Raw genomic sequence first — 24,743 nt, forward strand, 5'->3', positions numbered from 1 at the left:
CACAGCTTATTGCTGTGAGCAAAATTCCATATATTCAAGGTCTAGGTTTAGGTGATAACTAAAATAATTTTTTTAAATCACCCATACCTAAGAAGAGCTCAGGGTTTTTCTCACGTACTGAACTATGAACATTTCAAACAAGATTCCTTCATGTTAGGAAAGACTTTTACATTGTTTTCAAGCAAAATTTTAGTAAACATCATTCCCCACTATTTTGTGTGTATGAACTAGTACGCATGCTCAAAACATTGTGATAAGTAATAAAAAGTGTTTGCTCTAAGTAAGTGTGCTGCTTTGAAACTGCTATGTACCCAGAAAAGCCATGTTATTCTAATCCAGTTTTGTGGAGGCAGACCTGTTGTTGGGTGGGACCTCTGGATTAGATTGTTTCCATAGAGATGAGACACATTCAATTGTGAGTTGGACCTTTTAATTAGGTTGTTTCCATGGAGATGTATCTCCACCCACGCAAGGTGTGTCTTAATCCTTTCCTGGAAACCTTTATGAGAGAATTCAGAGCCTACAAAGAGCAATGAAACCAAGACACAGATGACTAGAGATCCTAAACTAAGAGGTGAAACCCAGAGTTTGCCCTGGAGAAGCTAAATGAGGACCCATAGATGTTTACAGAGAAAGCTACCGGAATCAGAAGCTGAAAGCAGCAAACCGGGAGCAAGGACAAGGAGACACCAACCATGTGCTTTCTCAGTAATACAGGTGTTCCAGATGCCAGCGGCCTTTCTTCAAAGTCAAGTTATCTTTCTCTGGATGCCTTAATGTGGACATTTTCATGGCCTTAGCTCTGCAGATTTGTGACCTAATAAATCCCTTTTGTAAAGGCCAATTCATTTCTGGATTGCCTTCCAGCAGCATTAGCAAACCAAAACACTAAGTTTTGGAGTGGTTTGTTACTTAACAAAAGAGCTGATAGAGCATTCCCATTTCCTAAAATCTAAATGAAAATTAATTCAGTAGTTCAAAATCTATGAAAACTGTATAATTAGCATATAATTCTTTTAGAGTGATTATTGAGCAAAAAAATTGTTATATTTTAAAAAGCATTTTATTTGCTTAACCAAAAGCACTTTCTCTGAGCAACTATAAAGGTTTCCTATCAGCAAAATGTGAAATAAAGTTTCAATTCAAAGGTTTAACCTTGTAAAACACATATTTGAGGAAAATTAGGGGAAAGTAAAAAAATATTTAGCATAAAATTTGTTTTCTTTTTTTTTTTGCCTCTCACTAACAGAGTAATATTATGAAAGCATTTATTTGTGAACAAAAAATATACAGATGATGGAAACCGATAAAAATAATCACAAAAATCGTATTCAATAAGTGATTCAATATGAATACGTAAGAGAGATCTATGAAGAAAAAACTGTGCTGCTTTTCCGTCTGTTGAAATCTCAAGATAATCAAAGAGAGCTTGATGTAAAAATCATTTGCACATTATTACCCAGAGGTCATGAGGGGAATGCTACAGCTATTTTGAAGGGAAAATCACTTCCCATACTTCCTGTTTACTTCATCATTCAATACTCAGCACATCTACCCCTTAGCAGGGTTACTGGCCTGGCCATATTTATGTCAACAATCTAGAGGATAAGTGTAAGAAGGGAAAGGGATGTAAGAAGCAGGGTTAAAACCATCTTCTCTCTAGTCTGCGAGAAAGGCTCTGATTTTCACTCACCTTCTCTGGGCATTTTTCAGCCTGCAGTGACCAAAATGGGGTCTTGGTAAGAAAATAAAACAAAGAGGTTAAGAAGTACCAAATGTTTATCAAGGCAGGCACTATGCTAAGCACATTGAGTATATTTTGCTGTTTCATCTTTCAAACAATTCTGCCAGGTGGGAAGTAACATAATGCCTGTTTTATGGATGAACAAATAGAGGCTCTGATCTAATTGTGAATTGAGTCACTCAGCCAGTGAATGAGAGATTCGAAACCAGGTGTGTGTGACTCCGAAGTCTATGCTTTTATAATGGGCCTACAATTTTAATTACAAATTGAATTCACCCTTTGGTCCACATATGTTTTAGCTGGGAAGGGGATAAAGGGAAGAATGGTCAAAAAGAGCCTCAAAAATAAACCACTTAACAACCATTTTCCCTGTCTTTGTTTTGTTTTTTTTTTCTTTCTTAAACAACCCACCTCTGGAAAAGAAATATTTTCCTCCAGCTTGGTATTTTTAGGAAGTTTGTAGATTATAATAATTCTCATCAATCTGAATGTATACATGACAAATAATTTAGTGCCATAGAAAAACTGGACTAAGTTCTCAAACTAAGGTGGCTCTGAGTCCCTTTCACTGGTACAAAAAAACAGTTCGGAAAAAGACAAATAGAATAAAATCATTCCTTTTGGAAAAATATAAAACTTTCATAAAAAATCTTTTGCTAGCTCGTCGGTATGGAATTTGTCACTAATCATTTTAAACTATGCCCTTTTATGCTTCTTCTGTCTCTCTTAGCTCTCTGAGTAGTTCTTTGATGTAACAAAGACAGTTTCAGACAAGATTTCAGTTCCTTTGGAAAAAAGCTTTAAGTCTGGAGGCAAAATGCAGTGTATTTAAAATTTATATACTCTATAATGCCTTTGTTCTGAACTTGAAGATCCTGCAAACTTCTAAGCTTCTTTGCCTTCCCCCTCTCAGCTCATTTGCTCTTCCATTGCTCATTATCAGGCAACCGCGAGTTTAACTGGTGGTTCCATCATTTAACTACATGCAGAGTCATGGCTGACCCTTTCTGATCAATTGCCAATCCATACAGGTTTGACTGATAAAAGAGCCAATTAGATTTAAGCAAATTAAGGGACATCACCAATGTCAACCACTTATTAAACTGAATGTGGAATTCCATGCATACAAAACACTAATGCACTGAGCCCCATTAAGAGTTGAAACCCTAACCCCATTAGTAACTCCAGACCTTGATGGGGTAAAGGTCACAGGAAAGTTTCATATTTATGGATTAACATTTGGATTCCATTTTTATTTTTTTAATTCTTTCCCGGGAACTCTTGAACCTGCACTATAATGCTCTTCACGCGTGTGGATTAAATATATTATTCATATTTAAGACTATCATACTGCTAAATATGAGCAACATGTTAGCAGGAACAACCTAAGAATATAGCAGTAGTGGAAACTGAAAAACCTGAATGCAAAGAGGGAGAAAAGGATGTGCTACACAGTTAAAAAACAACAAAACTCCTCCAATGGAGCAAATGATATTTAAAATGAAATTTTAAAATTAAAATGTGCTATTTAAGATTTGCCACTGACCATCTATGCAAGCTATTGGTAGCATAATTTTGCCCACCTTAATTCCCATCTTCAAAATAACTAGTTTATCACGCAGACCAAGGGGTGTTACACTTGGGCGAGTCAGGGGCTTGCAGGAAAGCCGCGGGGGTGCAATGAAAGTGAAGGCTGGAGCCGCTCCCGGCCCAGGTGGGATCCCGAGGCCTCTCCAGTCCGCCCTGGGCACATCGTGGCCCGGCCCAGCCCAATCGCTCGCTGGGGAGGTGGAGCATGAGCGCACGTGTTGGGACCCGAAAGACGGTGAACTATGCCCGGGCACGGCAAAGCCCGAGGAAACGCTGGTGGAGATCCGCAGCGGTCCTGACGTGCAAATCGGTTGTCCCACCTGGGCATAGGGGCGAAAGACGCATGGAACCATCTAGTAGCTGGTTCCCTCAGAAGTGTCCCTCAGGATAGCTGGAGCTCTTGCACCGGGTTGGTGGGGGGTGGGCCGCCCTTCTCAAGACATGACCACTCCTCCCCCCCACCCTCCACTCCTCTCTCCTCACCCCACCCCCACCCCTGCTTCCCCAGCACCAGTTGCCATGGGGCCAGGGTGGTTTCAGGTGTCACAGGGTGACAAGCAGAGCAAAGCAAGTGGTGGGCGTTGGTGGTGATGTCGGCTACCCACTCCAGACCCCGGGAGGTAGTTATGAAAAATGACAATACAGGACTCTTTCCAGGCCATGTAATTGGAATGAGTCCATTTTAAATCCTTTAAAGAGGATCCATTGGAGGACAAGTGATGGGGAATCAGGCCTTGATTTGGGAGAGGTAGCCTGAGAAACGCTACCACATCCAAGGAAGGCAGCAGGCCCGCAAATTACCCCACTCCCCGTACTAAGTTGTATTTGCTAGGGTTCTCTAGAGACACAGAATCAGCAGGAAATATCTATAGATATGAAATTAATAAACATGTCTCATGTAACCATGGGAACGCAGAGTCCAAAATCCGCAGGGCAGGCTGTGAAGCTGATGACTCGGATGGAAGGTCTGGAGGAACTCCACAGGAGAGGCTTGCTGTCCAAAGTTGGAAGAGCCTCCCTCTTCTGAATCCTCCTTAAAAGCCTTCCAGTAATTAGAATAAGCATCACTCATTGCAGAAGACACTCCCCTTGGCTGATTACAAACACAATCAGCAGTGGATGCAGCCAATGTGATCATGATTTAATTCTATGAAATGTCCAGACAGGCCAGTGCTTGCCCAACTAGACAAATGGGCACTACCATCTGGCCAAGTTGACACATGAACCTGACCATGAAGCCACATTTTTTTTTTCTCAACAGAAAAATAGAGATAGCTAATAATAGACAAGATGTCCCTTAACCATCAACTGAGAGATGATATTAACAGGGCAAATTTCTTTATCAAGTCCCCTTATCCCTCCTTCCCAAATTCCTTTGTTAACCAAAGTCCATTCATTCTATGCTTGCCTAAGGGAAAAAAAAGCAGTTTAGAGGAGGGATCAAAGTGTTGAGTTGGCACAACTTGAGAATATTCCTGATCTCCAGTACTCCTCACCCTCCTTATAATCTGGACCCTCAGTTATACCTCCATGGCCAATGGGTTCTTATACGGACAGAAAAAGTCACAATTCCCACAGCTGGGCATGGGCCAGCCTGAGCAATGATCAGCTGACAATTTAAAACTGGTAATTAAACTATCTTGACTGGTTCATTTATTGATTCATTCACCAAATATTTATTATGCACCTACCACATGTCAGGTTTGGTCTAGGGGCCAAAGTAAAAAATGTGAATGAGAAACAATCCCTGCTGGGTAGTATCTGTTGACAGTGATAGTGACAGGTTAGACAGGCAATTTCAATATAAGATGATTGACTTGTTGATGAAGTGATTTCTAAGTTGAAATCTAAAAAATGAATAGGAGTTGGCCATACCAAAGGGATGAAAGGGGTTTTCCAGGCCACATTTGATAGCAAACATTTGATAAAGAAAATAAATTAGCATTTGTGCGTGCTTTACCCAAACCTTCTAGTAATAGGTTTTTAAAATATCCTGAGAAGAAAAAACAGCTGAGGGTATTGTCATTACGAATCTTGTATTATCCAGCACTGAAAGATAGTGCTAGGAATACAACATCACCATAAAAGAGATCTAATATTGAAATCAAGGAAATGGCAATTATGATAACAATCCAAATATAATGGAAAAGTAAATCGCATATAGAGCCTCGTCTGCCCATAAGTTGGTTCGCTTCTGTATATTGGTTCATTTATTATTCATTTCAGTATGAAACACAGTTCACTGGACAGAGGCATGGAAGATTTCTTTAATAACTCTCAGTACTAATTTAATTCTACTTAAACACACATATTCTAGTGAATGCCACATGCTTTTCAGCATGATTTTATGTGTAAATCAGGATAATATGTTTTCACATCATTAAGTAAAAGGAAGCATGAACTAAAACCTATTTAATCAATGAGGTATCACCTTTAAACTGCCACAAGGTCATAAAAAAGATAATTTCAAAGCTATAAGTTTCCTAATTGTAATCAACAACAATCTAATGATGAAAGGAAGTATTTCCTAATGGTGGTAATAAACTTGAGCAAATCACTGTCTTTCTTTCAAGACAGTAGCTTCTTCCTGTGGTATAAGTGCCAACTCCCAATATTCTGGATTTCTGAATATATAAAATGAGTGATTGCATCAGACCTGGAGACCCCGGGTCTGGGTAGCATTGCAATGATGACACAGATGAGAGTCTACAGATGAAGGTAACGCTCAGTTAGCAGTTCCCTTCAGTTCTGCTGTGCCATGTAAAACAGTATTTGTTTCTTCCTATTTGCATACTATTAACCCTTCTACTGACAGATATATTTATCTGGGTACAAATTGAGTTAGAAATTGGAGCTTGCTACTTTTGAACTGTATCATCTTAATCTATCTATCTATCTATCTATCTATCTATCTATCTATCTATCTATCTATCTATCTAAGTGATTCCATATATATGAGTATATACATATATTTACACACAAATACACACATGTTTAGCACATGCACTCTTAAACAGATGAACAATGCATTAAATTAGCCCTCTTTTATGGATGCCATGTAAATTACAAATTAAGTCAGTGTAAAGGTCATAAAATGGATATATAAATCACTGAATACTCCATACCCCTGTTAAGTATTGCTTTGTAACTTAAAATCTCCATGTAAGTACTAATTATTCTTTAATGTCTAAATGTGAAGAAAAGGTAGTATATACTAAGGTTTAGAGACATGAAAATTTACTAGCCCTTCCTGCATTTGTGTTAGAGTGAAAATGAAGACATGAACACTCAAGGTTCTGTGTATGTGTGTGTATCTCCATTCTTAAATTGAGCCATTTCCCTTTCTTATTATGTGCTCAGGAAACCTGATACTATCAGAGTTGATCAGAGCCCCAAAAGTCTCTTTCAAGCATTCTTTTCTTAAACATGCAACTTCTGCCATTTAGGGTTTCAAGTAATTTAGTAAACATCAATTCATTAATTCTTATAATTCATACAATGTATATGACTGTTTTTTCGTTATGCAATTAGTAATGTATCTTCCATACAAACTGTAGATTAACCCTTATTTTCCTCCAGTGACATGGTACCTGCAGCCCTTACGCTCTTTGTGACTGGAAGGAAATTTATCCAGCCCCCAGATAGTTAGGTTTTCTCTTGGTCAAGAACACAGTGGCGTCCAACGTGGAGCTATAGGAAGTGCATCAGGTATACTGAATTCTTTTTCCTTCAGTATTTTCAGAAAATGCATTCTTGAATGCTTAATGGGAACTCAGCATTATTATTTTGCGGCATGCTTTCTGCTCAAGGACCTTACATACCAACCAGAGAGGGAGTTTTCTTAATAATTATTTCCCACAAATAATGCAAACAAATGCATAGTTGAATGTAGATTAAGACAATGGTTATTTTGAGTGTTATATCCATTTTTTCATACCAATGCTGAAAAAATATCCACTCTTATTTCACATTTCACATATGTAGAGACATTGGTAAACTATAATCGCTATGGCATGTAATTTAAACTTCTTTTTCAGTGCTATGAATAGTTTTCCTGTTCTATTATCTTCTCACTGCCTATTTTTGCCAAATGGAAAAATATAGGTGTACATCTTCAAAAAAAATCAAGAAGTAAAGCCATTGCAGTAAAAAAACAACACAAAAAAACAACAACAAAAAACCCATTGCAGTAGAAAATTAAAGCTCAAATGGGAAATATACATTTTGAATCTAAGTGAAGTCTCAGTTAAAGAAGAAGCTTTTCCTAATCTTAACATGGAGAAAGTAAGATATAGACATATGTGTGTGTGTAGACATATGCACACACACACACACATATATATATGCACACAGAGTGATATAAAAGCAGTCCCAATAAAACAATAAAAGAATGAATAGAAAATTCTTGATTTAAAAAGTCTCAATAAAGCAAAACAAGATAATTGCAACTCAAACAACCAGATGTACAATTGGGCGTCTAAGTTCTAGAAGAAATGAATTCCAACAGTAAACAAGGTATTCTGGGGGCGTTTACATTAAATTAGATAGACAACATTTTTCAAAGACTTACCCCCCGGAGGCATTGAGATCGTTATAGGATCACTCATCAAACTGCCTTGGCTATTTGAGCCATTCACTCGCACCGTATAATTACTAAAAGGAACCAGCCCACTGATGGGCACCCAAAGGCTGCTCTCTTCACTGCTGTGCATGACTTGTGTGCCATTCAGAAGGCTGTAGTTATTACCTGCTGATAAAAGAAAAGAATATTAAGATGACCACTTATTAACGATTCTTTCTTGCTATTTTGTGAATATTTTCCAGGGCTTCCTTAGCACATAGTAAATATAGCTGAACTATCACTACCCTGAGAGGTAGTACCTGTGCCATCACCAATACGCATGCTTTCATTTTTCTGTTTTGTGAGCAATGTTAACCAAGTTCACATTACGTTCTCCAATTCCTTCATCATGGTGCTCAAAGTAATGAACTGGACTGATATTCTAACATAGCATGAAACCATCACTAGCACCGTGCAGTAAGAAAAAATACTGCAGGCATATACAATGATCACTTGAAGAGCTGTTTTCAATTTCTTGAGGGTTAATTATCCTTGGATTTTCTTTATTGTGTGCCCTGTAAGAAATATCACATTTCCCCCCCCCCCAAAAGAATCGTCCTGAATATTAATGGTATACTTGAATATATTTGTCAGATATTTCACATATCACCAATTGGGGCCATTCTGCTCATTTTGATTGAGAGGTAAGTTGGGAATTTTCTGTCTAATGTCCCTTTTAATCAGCTTTGATTGGAATATCCTGAAAAGAAAACTGGGAATCAGAGGTCATGTGTGCCCACTGAGACCAGGAGATCTATTTTTTAGCTCTGTGGGGAAAAATGCAGGAGCAGTTTCAATGTGTGAAGCAATTACCTTCAATGCACCCTTACCCAATTCCACCACCTTCCTTCCAGAGCTTCAGCAAACCTATTCTCAAATCTCAGGATGGACTAGGACATATGAAAATACTGCTGCCCAATCCCAGTGTTTTAGCTCTGTCTCCTAGACTTCAGTATTATGTTTTACGGTTAAGAAGAGTTGGGAATTAGTGTTGAAATAAGGCAAGGACTATGACTGAAAATTGCATTGTAACATTTATTTCACGTTGTATGTTAGATGCTTTATTAGCAAGAAGTTCTGAAACTTGCAAAGCAGACTTCAATAACTTTATTATATATTGAAAAGATATTTCCAAATTATGCTAAGTTCACTGTCATAGGTTCTTTACCACTAGGTCAACTTGATTTAATCAGAGATTATTGAGCTCCAACTGCATACAAGGATGACATTTTGCTAGGTACTGATGAGGAAATGTCTAAAATAAAGAAGTCACAGTTCCTGCATTCAAGAAATCTTGTTCAAATTAAATATAAGTCCTTTCTAACCATCGCCTAGGAACAGTTACATCATCAGCATCTATGCTGGTTTGAAAGGAAGTATGCCCCCTAGAAAATCCATGTTTTAATCAAAATCCCATTTCATAAAGGTAAAATAATCCCTATTCAATACTGTATATTTGAAACTGTAATCAGATCATCTCCCTGCATGATGTGATTTAGTCAAGAGTGGTTGTTAAACTGGATTAGGTGACGACTTGTCTCCACCCATTTGGGTGGGTCTTGATTGGTTTATTGGAGTCCTTTATAGGACTTTTATAAGAGGAAACATTTTGGAAAATGAGAGATTTGGAACAGAGAATGCTGCAGCACCACGAAGCAGAGAGTCCATGAGCCAGAGACTTTTGAAGATGAAGAAGGAAAATGCCTCTGGGGGAGCTTCATGAAACAGGAAGCCAGGAGAAGAAGCTAGTAGAAGAACCCTGACCATGTTCACCATGTGCCTTTCTAAGATGAGGTTGTTTATAGCATTATTTCAGCATTCAACTATATCAGAATCTTCAGGGAGTACTCAGAAGCATTTACATTTCTGAATTACGTATCTGAGAGAGAAGCCCTGACTGTGTTCGCCATGTGCCTTCTCACTTGAGAGAGAAACCCTGAACTTCATCGGCCTTCTTGAATCAAGGTATCTTCCCCTGGATGGATGCCTTAGATTGGACATTTCTATAGACTTGTTTTAATTGGGACATTTTCTCGGCCTTAGAACTGTAAACTAGCAACTCATTAAATTCCCCTTTTTAAAAGCCATTCCGTTTCTGGTATATTGCATTCTGGCAGCTAGCAAACTAGAACAGCATCTGAAGACTTTTTCAAATTCTCATGATGGCTAGCACCTTGTAAGCATTTTCAGCTATTGTTGAAACAACTGCTGCTACTGTCACATGCCCTGTCGTAAAATTTCAAAACGGTCAGGTTATCCTGCTGAGACCCAGAGAGATGTTTCAATTGCCTGTAAAATAAAGTAACTATGCACATCTGACAAAAGATTGAAAATTGAAAAAAAAAAAAAAAATCCAAAACAACGCCCACAATGTCAATTCTAAAAATTAAGGCAAAAGAATAAAATTTAACAAATTATAAACCAGCTGCAAATGTAAGATCAATAATTAAACATACATGATTATAATAATTGGGACTTCTTTCCTAATTGTTTTCCTAGTGATTTGTGTTTGTTTGTTTTTGAAGCAAATTTTGACCGTGAAACAAACACTATTACTAGCTTTGAAAATGCCATGGCAGGGGGGAAATATATTAAGTGCCACTTTATTCTAAGTTTCCCAGATAACAACATTAATACATGATAATTATACAATTAGTTGTAACATTAAGTTCTAGTTATAGAACAATGATTACTCAGTAATTATAAGAAGTATGTAATTACTCAATAATTATGAGAAGTATGCAATTACATAACCATTTTGTTCAGCTCAAAAAAGAACTTGTACATGTCTGGGAGCCATGCAGCCAAGTGAGTCTAATGTTTTCTCACCCCCACGAGCATACAGTTCAATTCACAGACCTAGAGCAACTGACAGGACATGAAACCTCAATTAAGTTAAAAAATTCTCAGATGGAAACCAAAGCAGGTTTTACAAATCTGGAGACAGATTTGTGCTCTTCCCCCCCCACCACCCCCCATTCTCCCCACCCTCCTTTTCTTCTTTTGAACTTCACTGATGTGGGCTCCTAGGTATTGGGGAAAGACTCTTAAAATGCAAGTCCTTGGATCGCCCCTCTTGAGAGGGTTGTGCTTTACTACTTTTTTCACTGAATCAAGTTTGTTTTCAATGGGCTGGAAAATGCAGCCCCGTTGGTTCAGCCTCAAGAATCAAGCTAGAATGATAAGCATTTCCTATCTCAGATGACCATTCCTGTCCGGATGGCCTGCTCAGACCCTATTTGGGAGTATAAGTGGCTGGCGCAGGCTCGTTTGAGTGTGTGTTCTGGAACAAAAACCCCTTGGCCCACAGGGACTGTGAGTTTTAAGTTGAGTTCCTTCATTCACGCCTGGAACAAAAACCCCTTGGCCCACAGGGACTGTGAGTTTTAAGTTGAGTTCCTTCATTCACGCCTGGAACAAAAACCCCTTGGCTCACAGGGACTGTGAGTTTTAAGTTGAGTTCCTTCATCCACACGTCGAACAAAAACCCCTTGGCTCACAGGAACTGTGAGTTTTAAGTTGAGTTCCTTCATCCACTCCCCTTGATTGTTGTCTCAGCCACTGGGTTTTACTGAGCTCTTTGCACCGAGCTTTTCCTAAAATGAGGTTGTCTCTATCATTATTTCAGCATTCCACTATATCAGAATTGTCAGGGGGTACTACTCAGAAGTATTTACGTATCTGAATTCCACCCAGACCTACTGAAAGAGACTATCAGGGGATAGAGCCCAGGAATCACGGGGTGATATCTGTTAAGCATGCTGGAGTTTGAGATATACTGATTTTTAGGATTGTTTAGTCTATGTTGAAGCTGGTCTTAAAGTAATGATCAAAATTTATTTTCTCTGCTTCTAAAAGTCATGAACACATTTGGCAACTTCATTAATGATGCCCTTAGACTCTAGCTTTGGATTATAAAATTCACTCCATGGATGTACTACTGTAGCTATAGGAGGTGAAAAGCTAATGTTTAAACCAGGCTAGTTTAGAGAACACAGAATCTAATACAGTGGTTGTATACGAAAATTTAAAATATACACAAAATATACAGTTTTTAAAATAATCAATCTTGCAGAGCTGAGTACAAAAAGTAACCTCAGGATACTTTGATTGGCATATTCTCTCTGTCTCCCTCTCTTTCTCACCCCCTTGTTCCTTCCTCCATTCATCTCTCTCTCTCACTCTTTCCTCTAAGGATGCAGGAAAAGGAAAGAATCTTTGCATATTGCCCAAAACTATGAGCAAGAACAAGTTTTACATAGAAAAAATAAAATTGTTAAACTCCTAACTACTGTTTGAGGATATTTCACCTTGTAAAGAATCTTCAAAGTGGTCAATTCATTCATTCCTTCTTTTCTATTTTATTTTGAAGAAAAAAGTGTTAAATGAAGAAACAACTGAAACTTCATATACCCAACAGATTTCACTTACAAAGAACCTTTCCTTCAGCTGCAGATATGAAGTCCTACTAAAATGTTAATATCAATACCCATTTTCTAAGGCGAGGATCTTATTTTTAATGTTTCTTATTCACTGAATAGTGGATATTTTCTATGCATTTTTTTTTAGGCAAAAATCCAGGTAAATAGGTGTTTTCAAGTGTGTTATTCAGGGATGCGTAAATGATCACTGTCCTGGGAATATCATCCTTTGGGGTTCTCTAGATTGAATTAACATAAGTGGGTATCCTTTCCTATTCTTGTTATAATCATTGTCACAAGAATTTTAATGCACCATATATTCCATAATTTTTTGCTCTGTGCTGTACTGCTCTGACCTTTTCAATATTCTATAATTTGACTGGCTGGCCATTTCAGTTCTCTGCTTTTTACAGCCTTATTAACTTGTGGGAAAGAGGTGAAATGAACAACCAATCAAAATACATAATATTGCAAAGGTCAGCGTAGTTCTGTACAGTATCATCAGACACGGAATACTGTGTGCCAGGCGTTAACATCCTGATATCTTATTCATGTGACAAAGATTGTAACAAGAACAGAAAATGGCACAACATGAATCCATTCTCATGACAAAGATTATAATGAGAAATGACAGTGAACAAACCAAACTGATTCTTGTTACCTTGTGAGGATTTCATATGGCAGCCCCGGTCCTGCTTTACGTTAGCCTTTTCCTGAATCCAATTACACCGTAAGGCAGAAAAGGTGTTAACTAATTTCCCCACTGCTTACTGTGTGAGAAAAATGCTATATTTTTCCTGCATTGAGATCTCAATTTTAGTGTTGTCCAGCTCCGCCTTGCTATCACAGAATTCTGCCAATACCAAAATGAAAAACGTTTCAAGCAGTATTCTGCAGATCACGGTAATGTGATAAATAAGCCCTTTAATGTGAGCTGAGAATTCTAGGGCAGTCTACATAACATCTATTAATATTTAAATTGAGTGTTATTTATCCCTTCTACGGATATTATTTCAAATTATTTTATCTGAAAAACAAGTGTGTCCTCCAACCACCATCATTCTAATAGACCTCACTTTGGTAAAGGATCTGAAAGGTATGGGATATTTGTTTATTTTGTAGTTAATGTATGGTTAAAAAGATCTATTCCTGGCCTTAAACGTTTGCCAAAGTAGGAAAGTATTTACAGATCCATGCTAATAGCCGTCATATTTGCAGAACATTTTGAGAGAGGCAGAAATAAGTAAACTCCGAACCTCTCAGACTCAGAGGACAGTGCTCTATTAATGCTTTATATTTCCCACCATTATTATATTTATTCTAACAGTGATTTTTAATTAGTATCATCTAGTAAAAGCTATACCTCTTTGATTCAATTTTAAAGAGGTCATTCTGCTTGCATGATAATTACTGGTCATTCTGTTTGCATGACAATTATATTCAGGGAACAAACACACAGACTATTTCATCAACTAACCAAAGGATGCTTCGGAAACATTTGTCCTGGTCATATAAGAGAAATGACATCTTTATAGTCTCTGAGGATCTTATTGTTTTGTTCCTTTTTGTTAAATATGTGGGCACGGGAAAGCTAAATTTTGCACAAATATTTTAAATATTCTAAATACTTTGTATTATGATATTCTACTTAGAATACTCTAAATATTTTAAACATTAGCTTTCAAAGTCATTTGGAGCATGGTTTGTTTTTCATTAACTTTGTTCTATGTTCTAATGGCAGATTCTCCTAAATGAATCTCATATTATTAACATCTGAAAAGAGTCATATATATATAATACAGTCACGATAAATCTCAAATTCACTATATATTGAATTTGAGATTGATTATGGCTTTGGTAAATTAGGGAAATGCGATTTGTTTTTAAGAACTCTGTTGTATTCTGGAAAGTCAGTTTTTTTTTTCCTACTTTGACTTATTCTACTCCTTGGAGAAAGTGTTATTTCCTAAATGAAAAAGCTATTATCATTATTTTGATCAGCCAAGAGCTATTTGGAAAAATGTGCCCCCACAGAAAGTGATCTCCGGTCCCAAACTAAGAACACTGTCCATGAACATGACTTTTTTTTATCAACAGAGAACTTGGCTTTGTTTTAGAGTTCTTAGCGAGCTTTGTTAAACACGCCAAGCATGCTGAGCCTTTGGTGTCGCTGTGATCAGATGGACAACTCACAGCCATTATTAAATTCAGAGGAGAGTCTGTCACCAGTTCTTAGTTTAATGAAATATTTATAATTTTCTTTTTAGTCACTGTGATATATGCTTGAGACAGACCTTCCACTAAAGGAGAACAACCATTTTGGGACCGCAGGACAGTGAGGAGTGGTATAACGTGTTTTGCTGGACTGTTCTATGTGCTCAATGTGTTAGAGTCACTTCGTCTTCCAGTCTTGTGTTTCTATATTAGTCGTCTGTTGCTGGGTGATGATGCTATCACAGGCTTGGTGGCTCAAAACAATGCACATTTGTTATCTCCTAGTTTCTATGAGTCAGGCATCTGGACATGGCTTAGCTGGGTTCTCTGCTTCAGGGTCTCAAAAGTCTACTGCAGTCTCATCTCAAGGCTCTACTAGGGAACCATCCCTTCCTGGCTCATGGGGTTGTTACATTCAGTTCCCTGACAACTGCGGGACTGAGGGCCTCAGTTTCCTACTAGCTGTTGGCTGGAAGCCACTCTTGGTGATGAGCTTGTTGTTGGCCAGGAGCTATCTTCATTTCCTTCCCGCATGGCCCTCCTCAACACCACCACTCGCTTTATCAAAGTCAGCCAAGGACAGAGTCTCCCAGCAAGGCAGGATTTTTACACTCAAGTAACAACGTCACTGAAGTGACAGTCCATCACTTTTGCCGCAATCTGTTGGCTAGAAGCAAGTCACAGGTTCTGACCACAATCAAAGGGAGGGATTACACAGGAGGGGGGGGTGGATTTTAGAGTCTGTCTGTTATAATTTTTAAACCATGGATATGAGCCATCTTACTGGAAATAAATTTAGGAATAAATAGTGAATTTCAAAAGTTGCTGCCTATGGAGAAGATGAACATAAGTTCATGAGTAAGTTCGGAGAATTACCCTTCTAAAACATGTAACAAAAAAGAAACAGCAGTCATAAAAGTAACTAAAACAACTGAACATTCTCAAAGAGCAAAATGTAAGAGAAAGGGGGCACATTAATGGCATTGGTTTTGAAGCCTAATGACAGGAGAAAGACATGGTCAAGTCTCATTTAAAATAACACAGTCCCTAACTCTGGTCCCAGAGAAAGGAAGAGAAGCCAATGAAAATCCTGAGAACCCTCACTAACCCTCTCCAATCTGAAAAGAAATGGACTGAGTAAAGTCTGCAGAGATAGGAAGGGCAGTCAGGGTTAGCTATCTTGCCAGGCATTGGGGAAAGAAGTTGATATTCCCATGAATGGGAAATGTTTATGGTTGAAAGGAGAGGTTACTGCTACAAAGGACATTCACGGAATCTCAGAGGAGAGAGAGAAATTACATCCCTTAAAATTCTGCCCAACGCATCCTTCAACACCTTCTATTTCACTCCCATTCTCCCAGGTAACACACAGGTACATTAGTAGCGACACACATTTCTTAAAGTTTAGTTTGGGAGAAGTCTAACTAACATCAGCCAGAAAGAGATGGAGGCCAGATAAAATTCACCTTGTTTAGAACAAATGAACAGTCTGGATGGAGCTGCCTATGGATGGCATAAGCAAGATGAAAATAAATAACATACCAAATATGCATGCACATCACCAAAAGGAAAGAAAGGATTCCAACATAAAAAAGAAAAATTAACTCCCCAGTCTGGAAAAATACGATGCATATTCTTCATAAGATGAAAAAGGTTATCACAGAACTAGAGAAATAAACTAGAACTCAAAATAACATGACTAGGCATTTATAATTAAGTAGAAAAAGCAACAGAGTTCACACAGCTAAAATCTAAATCAATGGCATGACGATAAGTCTTGAGATGGTCATAGTCAATGCACATGAAAAACGTTTTAAAAAAAATATAGCAATTGGGCAATGTGATGGTGGCTCAGTGGCAGAATTCTTGCCTGCCATGCCAGAGACTGGGGTTCGATTCCCGGTGCCTGCCCATGCCAAAAAAAAAAAAAAAAAAAAAAAAAAAAAAAAATACATAGCAATCAGAAGATGATAAATATGGAGAAAGAGAATGATCTAGCTTAAAAATGCTTTGGACCCCTTAAGAAAAAAAATCATGCAAAGAACTGAAAAAAAGTATTCAGAGAAACAATTTAGGAATTTTTATTTTTTGTAAAATAAAAAGATAGTTGACAGTCATGTGGGTACATGACCTGACAGTTGCCAATCAGACTTTAAAACTAGACACGCCAAAATAATGACACGGGTGAGTGAGGAATTATTCTAGATGTCTCCGGAATTGTTGAGAATCCAGAAGCTTGGTAATGAGTTACTATTATCCAAGGCAGCATACCTTACCTGAGGCACAAGCTTACACTGCCAGGCTATTTTGTGGTTTCTGCACAAGTCTGACTCATAGCCTTCTCTGATAACCTGTTGAACTGCTCAACACCTTTACAATATGTCCTTTTTTGCCTTAATTTATCTGATTTTTTTCTGTTGCTCACTACCAATAAATGACTCATGAATTGAGAAAAGTCTGAAGTGATGTCCATAACTTATTAATATTGGTTACTTATATGTAATGGGATTTAGTTTTCCTTGTTACTTGGATTTAAAAATATTTAGTATGTATAATCTTCATAAAATCAAGAGAATCATGAGATGGTTGAAATATCCAGGGGCAATACAATTTCCCCCTTATAATAAAACCAGGGGTCCACAAACTATAACCTATAGGCCAAATTTAGCCAGCTCCCTATTTTTGTTCACAAGGTTTTACTGGAAACTCACTCTTTCAGGTATTGTCATGCTAAAAAGGCAGAACAGAGTAGTTATGAGAGAGATCACATGACCCACAAAACTCAAAATGTTTACTATCTGGCCATTTACAGAAAAAGTTTGCTGATCTCTGAATTAAAAAATCAAAGTGGCTGCCTCTTAAAAATGTTCTGAATAAAGGGAACCTTTCCTACTTTCTAGATTGAGTCTCCTGAGTAAGTTCCTCCTAAAGGTGAAATGGGGTATGTGGGGAAAACGCTGCTGAGTACAGTTCTGTGTTATGTTACTGTACTACACCTCCAATAGTGCCTCGGGTATCTTTCATTATTCAGCAATTTTAAGTGCAAATTACCAAAAAGGAAAAGAAGCAAGAAGTAAATACGTTATAGATAATTCACTAATTCTACACGCTGGGGAAGTTTGCAACCGGAAATTCAAGTGCTTTCCTTTTATAGCAGCAATAGTGATTGTTCTAAATGCTTAATAAGCGTAGCTGAAGAGTAATTCATCGCTCCTTGGATGAAAGAAGAATGAGTTGACTCTTTCACTTTTTTTTTTAGTTTCAAAGTTATATGCCTTTCAGAAGAAAATCTGAATGTTTCAGACATAACCAGAGGTAATTTGTCAAAAGCATAAGACGTGCTCTCCAGATTCAAGTGAAAATTTGTAAATGGTTAAATAAGGCTAAGACATTTGTTGAAGCAAATGCAGTGTTCATATTGCCTTCGAATTTATCCTAAGGAAATTAATCTAGTAACTGCCTTGTTCTAAATGCTAGAAAATGAATTACAGAATGATTTACCTGTGCCTATGCAAAAATTTGGCTTAAGAACCAAGAACAGGTGGCTGGAGTCAGAGGCAAGAGAACTATAATGTGGGACCATGAGTCCCAAAATAAGCATTCAATATGTAAAGGATTATAAGATACAAATTTGTTTGTAAACAGAGAGAGTTTGATATATAAGTGTTGGCCTCTTGAGCAACAGTTTAATCAATTTTGCTCTCTGATTTAAAGTAGAACTCTTTTTCTCTTTCAAATCCCTCAGATGGTGGCTTTCTAGTCCAGATAATTACAGAGATGAAAAGAACCAGCCTGAATCCCTTCAGAGGCATTTTTTCCCCACCTTAACTCTTTTCTTATTGTTAACCTACACCAGTTAGTGTGGCTCATTTCTAAAATAAATGTGTGAAGGTAGATAGTAGCATCTCTGCCATGAAAAAGAGCTCATCCTAATATACTTAATGTAGCCAAAGAATGCCACTTCTAGCACTGTGTAAATTGCATTTAACACAATGTCTCTGTTTCGGAAAGAATCAAGTTATACTATAATCTTGGCGACCTCTTAAGAAAAATACTGAACAATTTGAAGAATTGATTGAATAGGTTATATTTATATATTTTAAGTCTTCATCTTTCTGCCTGCATTGCTAGAACACACATGAAGATTATTATCTGCTTTTTAAACATGTTCATAAGGCATTGATGCTGATAAAAGTATTCAGTTCTTCAGGGAGATGATCAGAAAGAAACTGACTAAAAAGCAAAGAGCAGATCTGGGGGTCTCCAATCTATAATCAAATATCTAGATTGATTGTGTCACTTGCACTTGCATTGATTTCAATTGGAGTAGCTCACCCAAGGGAATAATAAAAATGTGGAATAAAACTGATGTATGAGAACAAAATAAACCCTTTTGTGAGTGGTAATGAATTGGTACTATTTAACCCTTTCAATCACAGAGTGAAAAAACTATTTATTTTTTAAGAATGCTGAGCTAGCCGAAAGAAGTCATATCAGAAATGCCAATACTGCCAAGTGCCATTACCCTAAGTTGTAATGCTGGGGAAGAAATGCCGCTCTAAACTTGATGAAAGATGCCATTTGACTTAGGACATACTTTCAGCTTTCCTGGGCAAACTTCTATGCGTCATCACAAATGATGGACCTGTAGATCCAAAGTAGTATGGAATCAATCAATAAATGGTTATTGTACTTATTTACATGATTTATAAGATAGTTCAAAAGGAAGAACTAAATGTGGGGGTACAACTTTAACTATTTATTTTTCCCTTAATATAAGTATGCTTTATTTTACTCCTAAATCTAAATATAACTGTTTAATTGAGGGCTAACACAAGAATAACAAGAATATCCAGAGGAGACAGCTTTCAGCATAATTTGGCACACAAAAACATTTGCCTTAAAGAAAATTAAAGAGCCTAGAAAATGGGAGATGATTTGTACATAAAAGCAAAGCAACTGTTGGATTCTATTAACTGAGCCAACCAGCTGATTCAATGAGAAAAATATCAATCACCACATGTTCTTTGAAATCATATAGACAAAAAACATTCTCAACAGCTCAGCACTGATTTAACTTCTTAAATTTTTTTGTATGGGCAGACACCGGGAATCGAACCCAGGTCTCCAGTATGACAGGGGAGAACTTTGCCTGCTGAGTCACCATGTCCCGCCCTGATTTAACTTTTAACTTTTCAACTAGTGCAGATATCTTATGCACGTGTTCCAAACCTGTGCTGTCCAATTCAATAACCTCTCCACATGTAGATATTGAGCCCTTGAAATGCAGCTAGTTTGGCTGAGAAATTGAACATTTAATTTAATTTAATTTTAATTGAAAATTGATAATTGGCTCAGTTACTGGAAAACTTTTAAATATATTTGGAATAATTTGGTATGTGAATCTGCTTTTCAACTGTGTTATAAAACCTAAATACAAATCAAATATTTCTGATAAAAATTTGAGCATCTGAATTGAGGTAAGTATAAAATATACACTAAATTTGGAAGACTTTGTAAGAAAAAAACAATGTAAATATCTTGATGATTTAAAATTTTTGATTATATATTGAAATATTTCACATATACTTGATTAAATAAAATATGCAATTAAAATTAATTCCAACTTTTTAATTTTTAATGTACATACTAGAAAAATTAATTTTACACTTGTAGCTCACATATATTACATATACATATATGTATATGTGTATACATATGCACACATTTGTACACATGTATGTGTACACATATGCATATGTATACACATACACATATGTATACATATATGTGTAGCTCACATATATTACATATATATACATATATATACATATATTACTGGTGAATAGCACTGTTCTAATCTGGTAAAGGGAAAATTAGAATGCATATATAAGATGCAGGTTCATTTTCATCTTAAACCGATGGGAGAAAACCTTGTTGTACCAAGATCTGCCTCGATAAATTCATACAAAATGAAAGTGAAATTTGTTTTGGAGAATGCACAGATTCTGTTCAATACCTTGTCTTTAATTCATAGTCCCAAGAAAGCCAATTTCTGAACTACTTAGAAGGGTATAAAGAGTGAGCTGATTTGTTATTAGTTCTATCAATTTGGTTTGTACTTCCATGGTGTTTAATGGAAGTATATGAGAGTAACTTTATTTATCTTCACTGGCATAAAAAGGCTTTTAAAAAAATTAATACATTTTACTATTTACAATGAAACATAATTTAATTCCATTTGATGGTACCATAATTATTATAGCATAATAATTTTTCTAGTCTGATGACTTCTGCACGTACGCCATAAATAGTGAATCATTAAGCAGGAAATAGAGATTACCCAAAGCAAAAAGATAATAAGACACTTGTAAAGGAATGAATTATTAGGGAAAGTGAATGTGAATCACTCTAAGTTTAAGGGATTCAAGTAAAACCAAGGTGGCAATAAACAGTAACTGCAATTGGCCGGGCTTCCAAAAGAAGCTGAGGCACAAATGTTTAACATCCCATGTAAGGTGAATTCAAATCTTTTGTTGCCAACTTCTCACAAGAGTTTGGAATTTTAAGTTCTGTTGTTTCTTGAACTTTCCAATAGTTTTGCTCTAAGATGATGATGTATGCTATAAGCTTCTCCCGCCCCCCCGCCTTTTTTGGGTTTATTCATTCCTTCTTTGTTTCTGATTATAAAAGAAATACTTGTTTTGTAATTTTAAGCCTATATCAGAAAGTATGAAGGGAAAAGCTAAAATCATCTGAAAACTCAAAATAATCATTGTTAATATCTTGGTACTTTCTGCTGTATATTCTTTCGTACTTTTTCATGGATAGACATACATCTAAATCTACACGTCATATTTTGCAGCTATAGCATTTTATGATGCTCATTGTTTTAAAACAGTAATAATATACAATCAATATAATTCTTTATCAATAAATATACATCTGCATAACCTTGTTAATTCACTACAATATATTCAATTGATACAGTTGGACACTTAAGAAATACCCCTCCCTCAAATTTCTGTTATACAAATAAACTCTGCTAAAAGCATAATTTTACAAATATTTTTGTGCATTTATCTATATATTTCCTTAAAAATTTTTAAGAAGCCGAATTGCTGTGTCAATGGATATGAATATCTTAATTATTTTAATTACTTTATATTTATTTCATGGAGACAGTCATTCATTTGATACAATTAAAATAAGTCTATGAAATAAAATATTTGTATATACTATTTTGTGTCCAGCTAAGTTCAGATAGCCAAGGGAGCTGAATTCAAGTGAATGTTCTTTTTAAATGTAAGCATCTTTGTGTTTTATGTCTTAATGGAGTAGAGAAATTGTTAAACCAGAGATTTGTAAATATTTAAAGGAAATATTGATAAGAATGGCATGCTTTAAAAATAGAATTATGATAGCAATGATAATTCTTTTAATATTAGATTCAACAATAAATGACTCAATCACAATAGCAATGAAAGCAAAATACCTGGATTTAACCTGAACAAAAATATATTTGTGAAGAACCTACAAAAATTGACTGAAACATGAAAGGTCTAAATAGATGTAATTTTAGCACATTTCTTGATAAGAAATATTTTGAAGATGCGAATTCTTCGAGAATTAATTTTATAAGAATGAGAATCCATTAAAAATATCAGCTGCATTTTGGGCAGGCCACGGTGGCTCAGCAGGCAGAGTTCTCATCTGCCAGGTGGGAGACCCAGGTTTGATTCCTGGTGCCTGCCCATGCAAAGAAAAAAAGAAATAATGGTATTTTTTTCAACTCAACTGAATTTTGAGATGGAAGAATATACATATGAGGAGAACTAAATTGTTTTCCTAACAATGAATAATAGGCTGGAGGAGAAGGATGGGAACATTACCTGTCTGCTACAAAAGAGTTTTCTAAATATTTAAGATGTTGAAAACACAAAGATTAAATCAGCTTAGTGATCGTTGAAGGAGAACAGAAATGTAAATGGAAGGAATAAGCAGCCCAGAAACAGGGCCCAGAATACTACATGAATTAAAATCTCTGACAAAGTTAACAAAATAAAGCAATATATGTATTTTAACTCTGGATGAAGGAAATATTTTTATGAAAATAAACAAAGATTTAATTATAAAAAAATAAGAAATACTACTTCCTAAACCCCATAAATAAACTAAAAGGGTGAACTGGATAAAATACTTGAAAATATAATCATCAAGAGTTACTATTCATAATATTTAAACGAAGACATTTCACAACAAATCTTAAAACCTCTAAAATCTCCTGAGCAAAGCATGTGAACAGACAACAAAGACAAACAAATAGTAAGCATATGGAAATGTTTGATCTCAATAGGAATAGAAAAAATGCAAATTAAGGCAACTTACCATTTTTACCTTTCAAATTAGCACAATTACAGGAAGATGAACATATTTGTATACTGTTAAAAGGCATGTGAATTGATGCAATCCTTCTTGGAAGCATTTTGCTAATGGATATCAACTCTTCAGCTATTACATATAGATGTGGCTATTAGCCATCTCAGTGCATCTCTATGATGGCATATTATGTTCCCATTGAGAATATTTTTATGAGTATTTTTTGTGTGATATGAGAAATATTCATGATATGTTAAATGAGTAAAGCAGGATACAAAAATGTATCTGTAGTAAAAACTTACATACATTATATATGCATATACACATATGTATATGTCCATAGGGAAACAATACTGTACACAAAAATTAGCATATATTTGTTATCAGTATCATTTTGACAAAAATACCTCTGAAGGAAAAAAATATTTGAATCTAAGATCTATTGCCTACTGAATTTAAGCAACATCCATCTATATGGCAGCTAAAAATATTAACATTGTTTTGCAGTTTTTGCAACTTTATGCTAAAATGCTTAAACCTACAGGATTCTGCATGAAAGAAACTGTTGTCTATCTTTTCAGGCTCATTTTATGCCATTCAATTCCTTATTCCCTCGGCTCAGCTGTTTATACTGGCCTTCTTTAATTTACTCAAATCCACCAAAATTTTTCTGTCCACACACCCCTCACAAATGCCATTCTCTCTATCTGAAACCATTTTCCTATTAGTCTTGGCCCTGATACTTAGTTGTGGCTGATGGAGTTACGTACCCCAGGAAAAAAAAGAAACGGATTACTTTTTTTTTTTTTAATGATCTATGTCCAGGGTCACATTTCATTCTTTTTCCATGTGAGTATCCGTTACTGCAGCACCACTTGTTCAATTTTGTTTGTTTGTTTTCTTTTTTTGCTTGTTCGTTTTTTGTTTTTTGTTTTTTTGGGTGTGGGGTGGTGCATGGACCGGGAATCGGACCCAGGTCTCCTGCATGGCAGGCGAGAATTCTACCACTGAACTACCCTCACACCCCCTGGATTACTTTTAACCCATTTTTGTGGGTACAAACCTTTGTAAATAGGACCTTTCAAATATGTTATTTTTAGTTAAGGTGTAGCCAATTGAATCAGGATGGGTCTTACTTATGACTGGAGGCCCTACAGGAAAAAAGAAGAAAAAAAAAGCCCTGGGGAGGGGACAGAAACTGGGAGTCAACAGAACCCAGACCCCCAGAAAAGACCAGGAAGGACGTAGCCATGTGATGGGAATGCCAAGGAATCCAAGGATTGCCAGCCGGCTAAATCACTGTGGAAGAAGCAAGCTTTAGAGCCTCTGAAACTGTGAGTCAATCAATTTTTGTTAAGCCACCCTATTCGGTGATATTTGTCATAACAGCCAGGGAACTCAGGTATTAGTCCTCTTTTTTAACATCCTGTATGTCATTTGCTCATAAAGGTCTTTCTTATCCTCTGATTTATATTCCCTATCATGCAATCTTACTGATGAATATATAGTTTTAGTGTACTTATTAAAGTTTGCAACTTTCTATTTTTCATGTGAATATGAAAAATTCACATTTTTCATGTGAATATGAAAAATTCACATTTTTCCACCTGCTCCTCAGGTGTAAAAGTTCCTCTGTTATCTCCTCAAAGGTAAATGACTGGAAAAAAAAATTAAATTTATTTGCAACCTGATTTACAAATAAAGACTCCAGATTCTCTGAATCCTATTTAAACTGGAGGGCTTCTATAAATAGTCTTCTAGAATCCTAACAGTT

General features: G+C 36.3%; 1 protein-coding gene across 1 annotated transcript in view; it reads right to left on the reverse strand.

Annotated features, from left to right (window-relative positions):
- Positions 1-24,743, reverse strand: part of USH2A (usherin) — an 844,952-nt gene that overhangs the window by 295,216 nt on the left and 524,993 nt on the right. The window contains exon 38 of the mRNA XM_077157816.1: positions 7,905-8,084. Within this exon, the coding sequence (XP_077013931.1) occupies positions 7,905-8,084 (180 nt within the window). The remainder of the gene's footprint in view (positions 1-7,904; positions 8,085-24,743) is intronic.

Source organism: Tamandua tetradactyla, chromosome 4, assembly GCF_023851605.1.
Source record: "Tamandua tetradactyla isolate mTamTet1 chromosome 4, mTamTet1.pri, whole genome shotgun sequence".
NCBI lineage: Eukaryota > Metazoa > Chordata > Mammalia > Pilosa > Myrmecophagidae > Tamandua > Tamandua tetradactyla.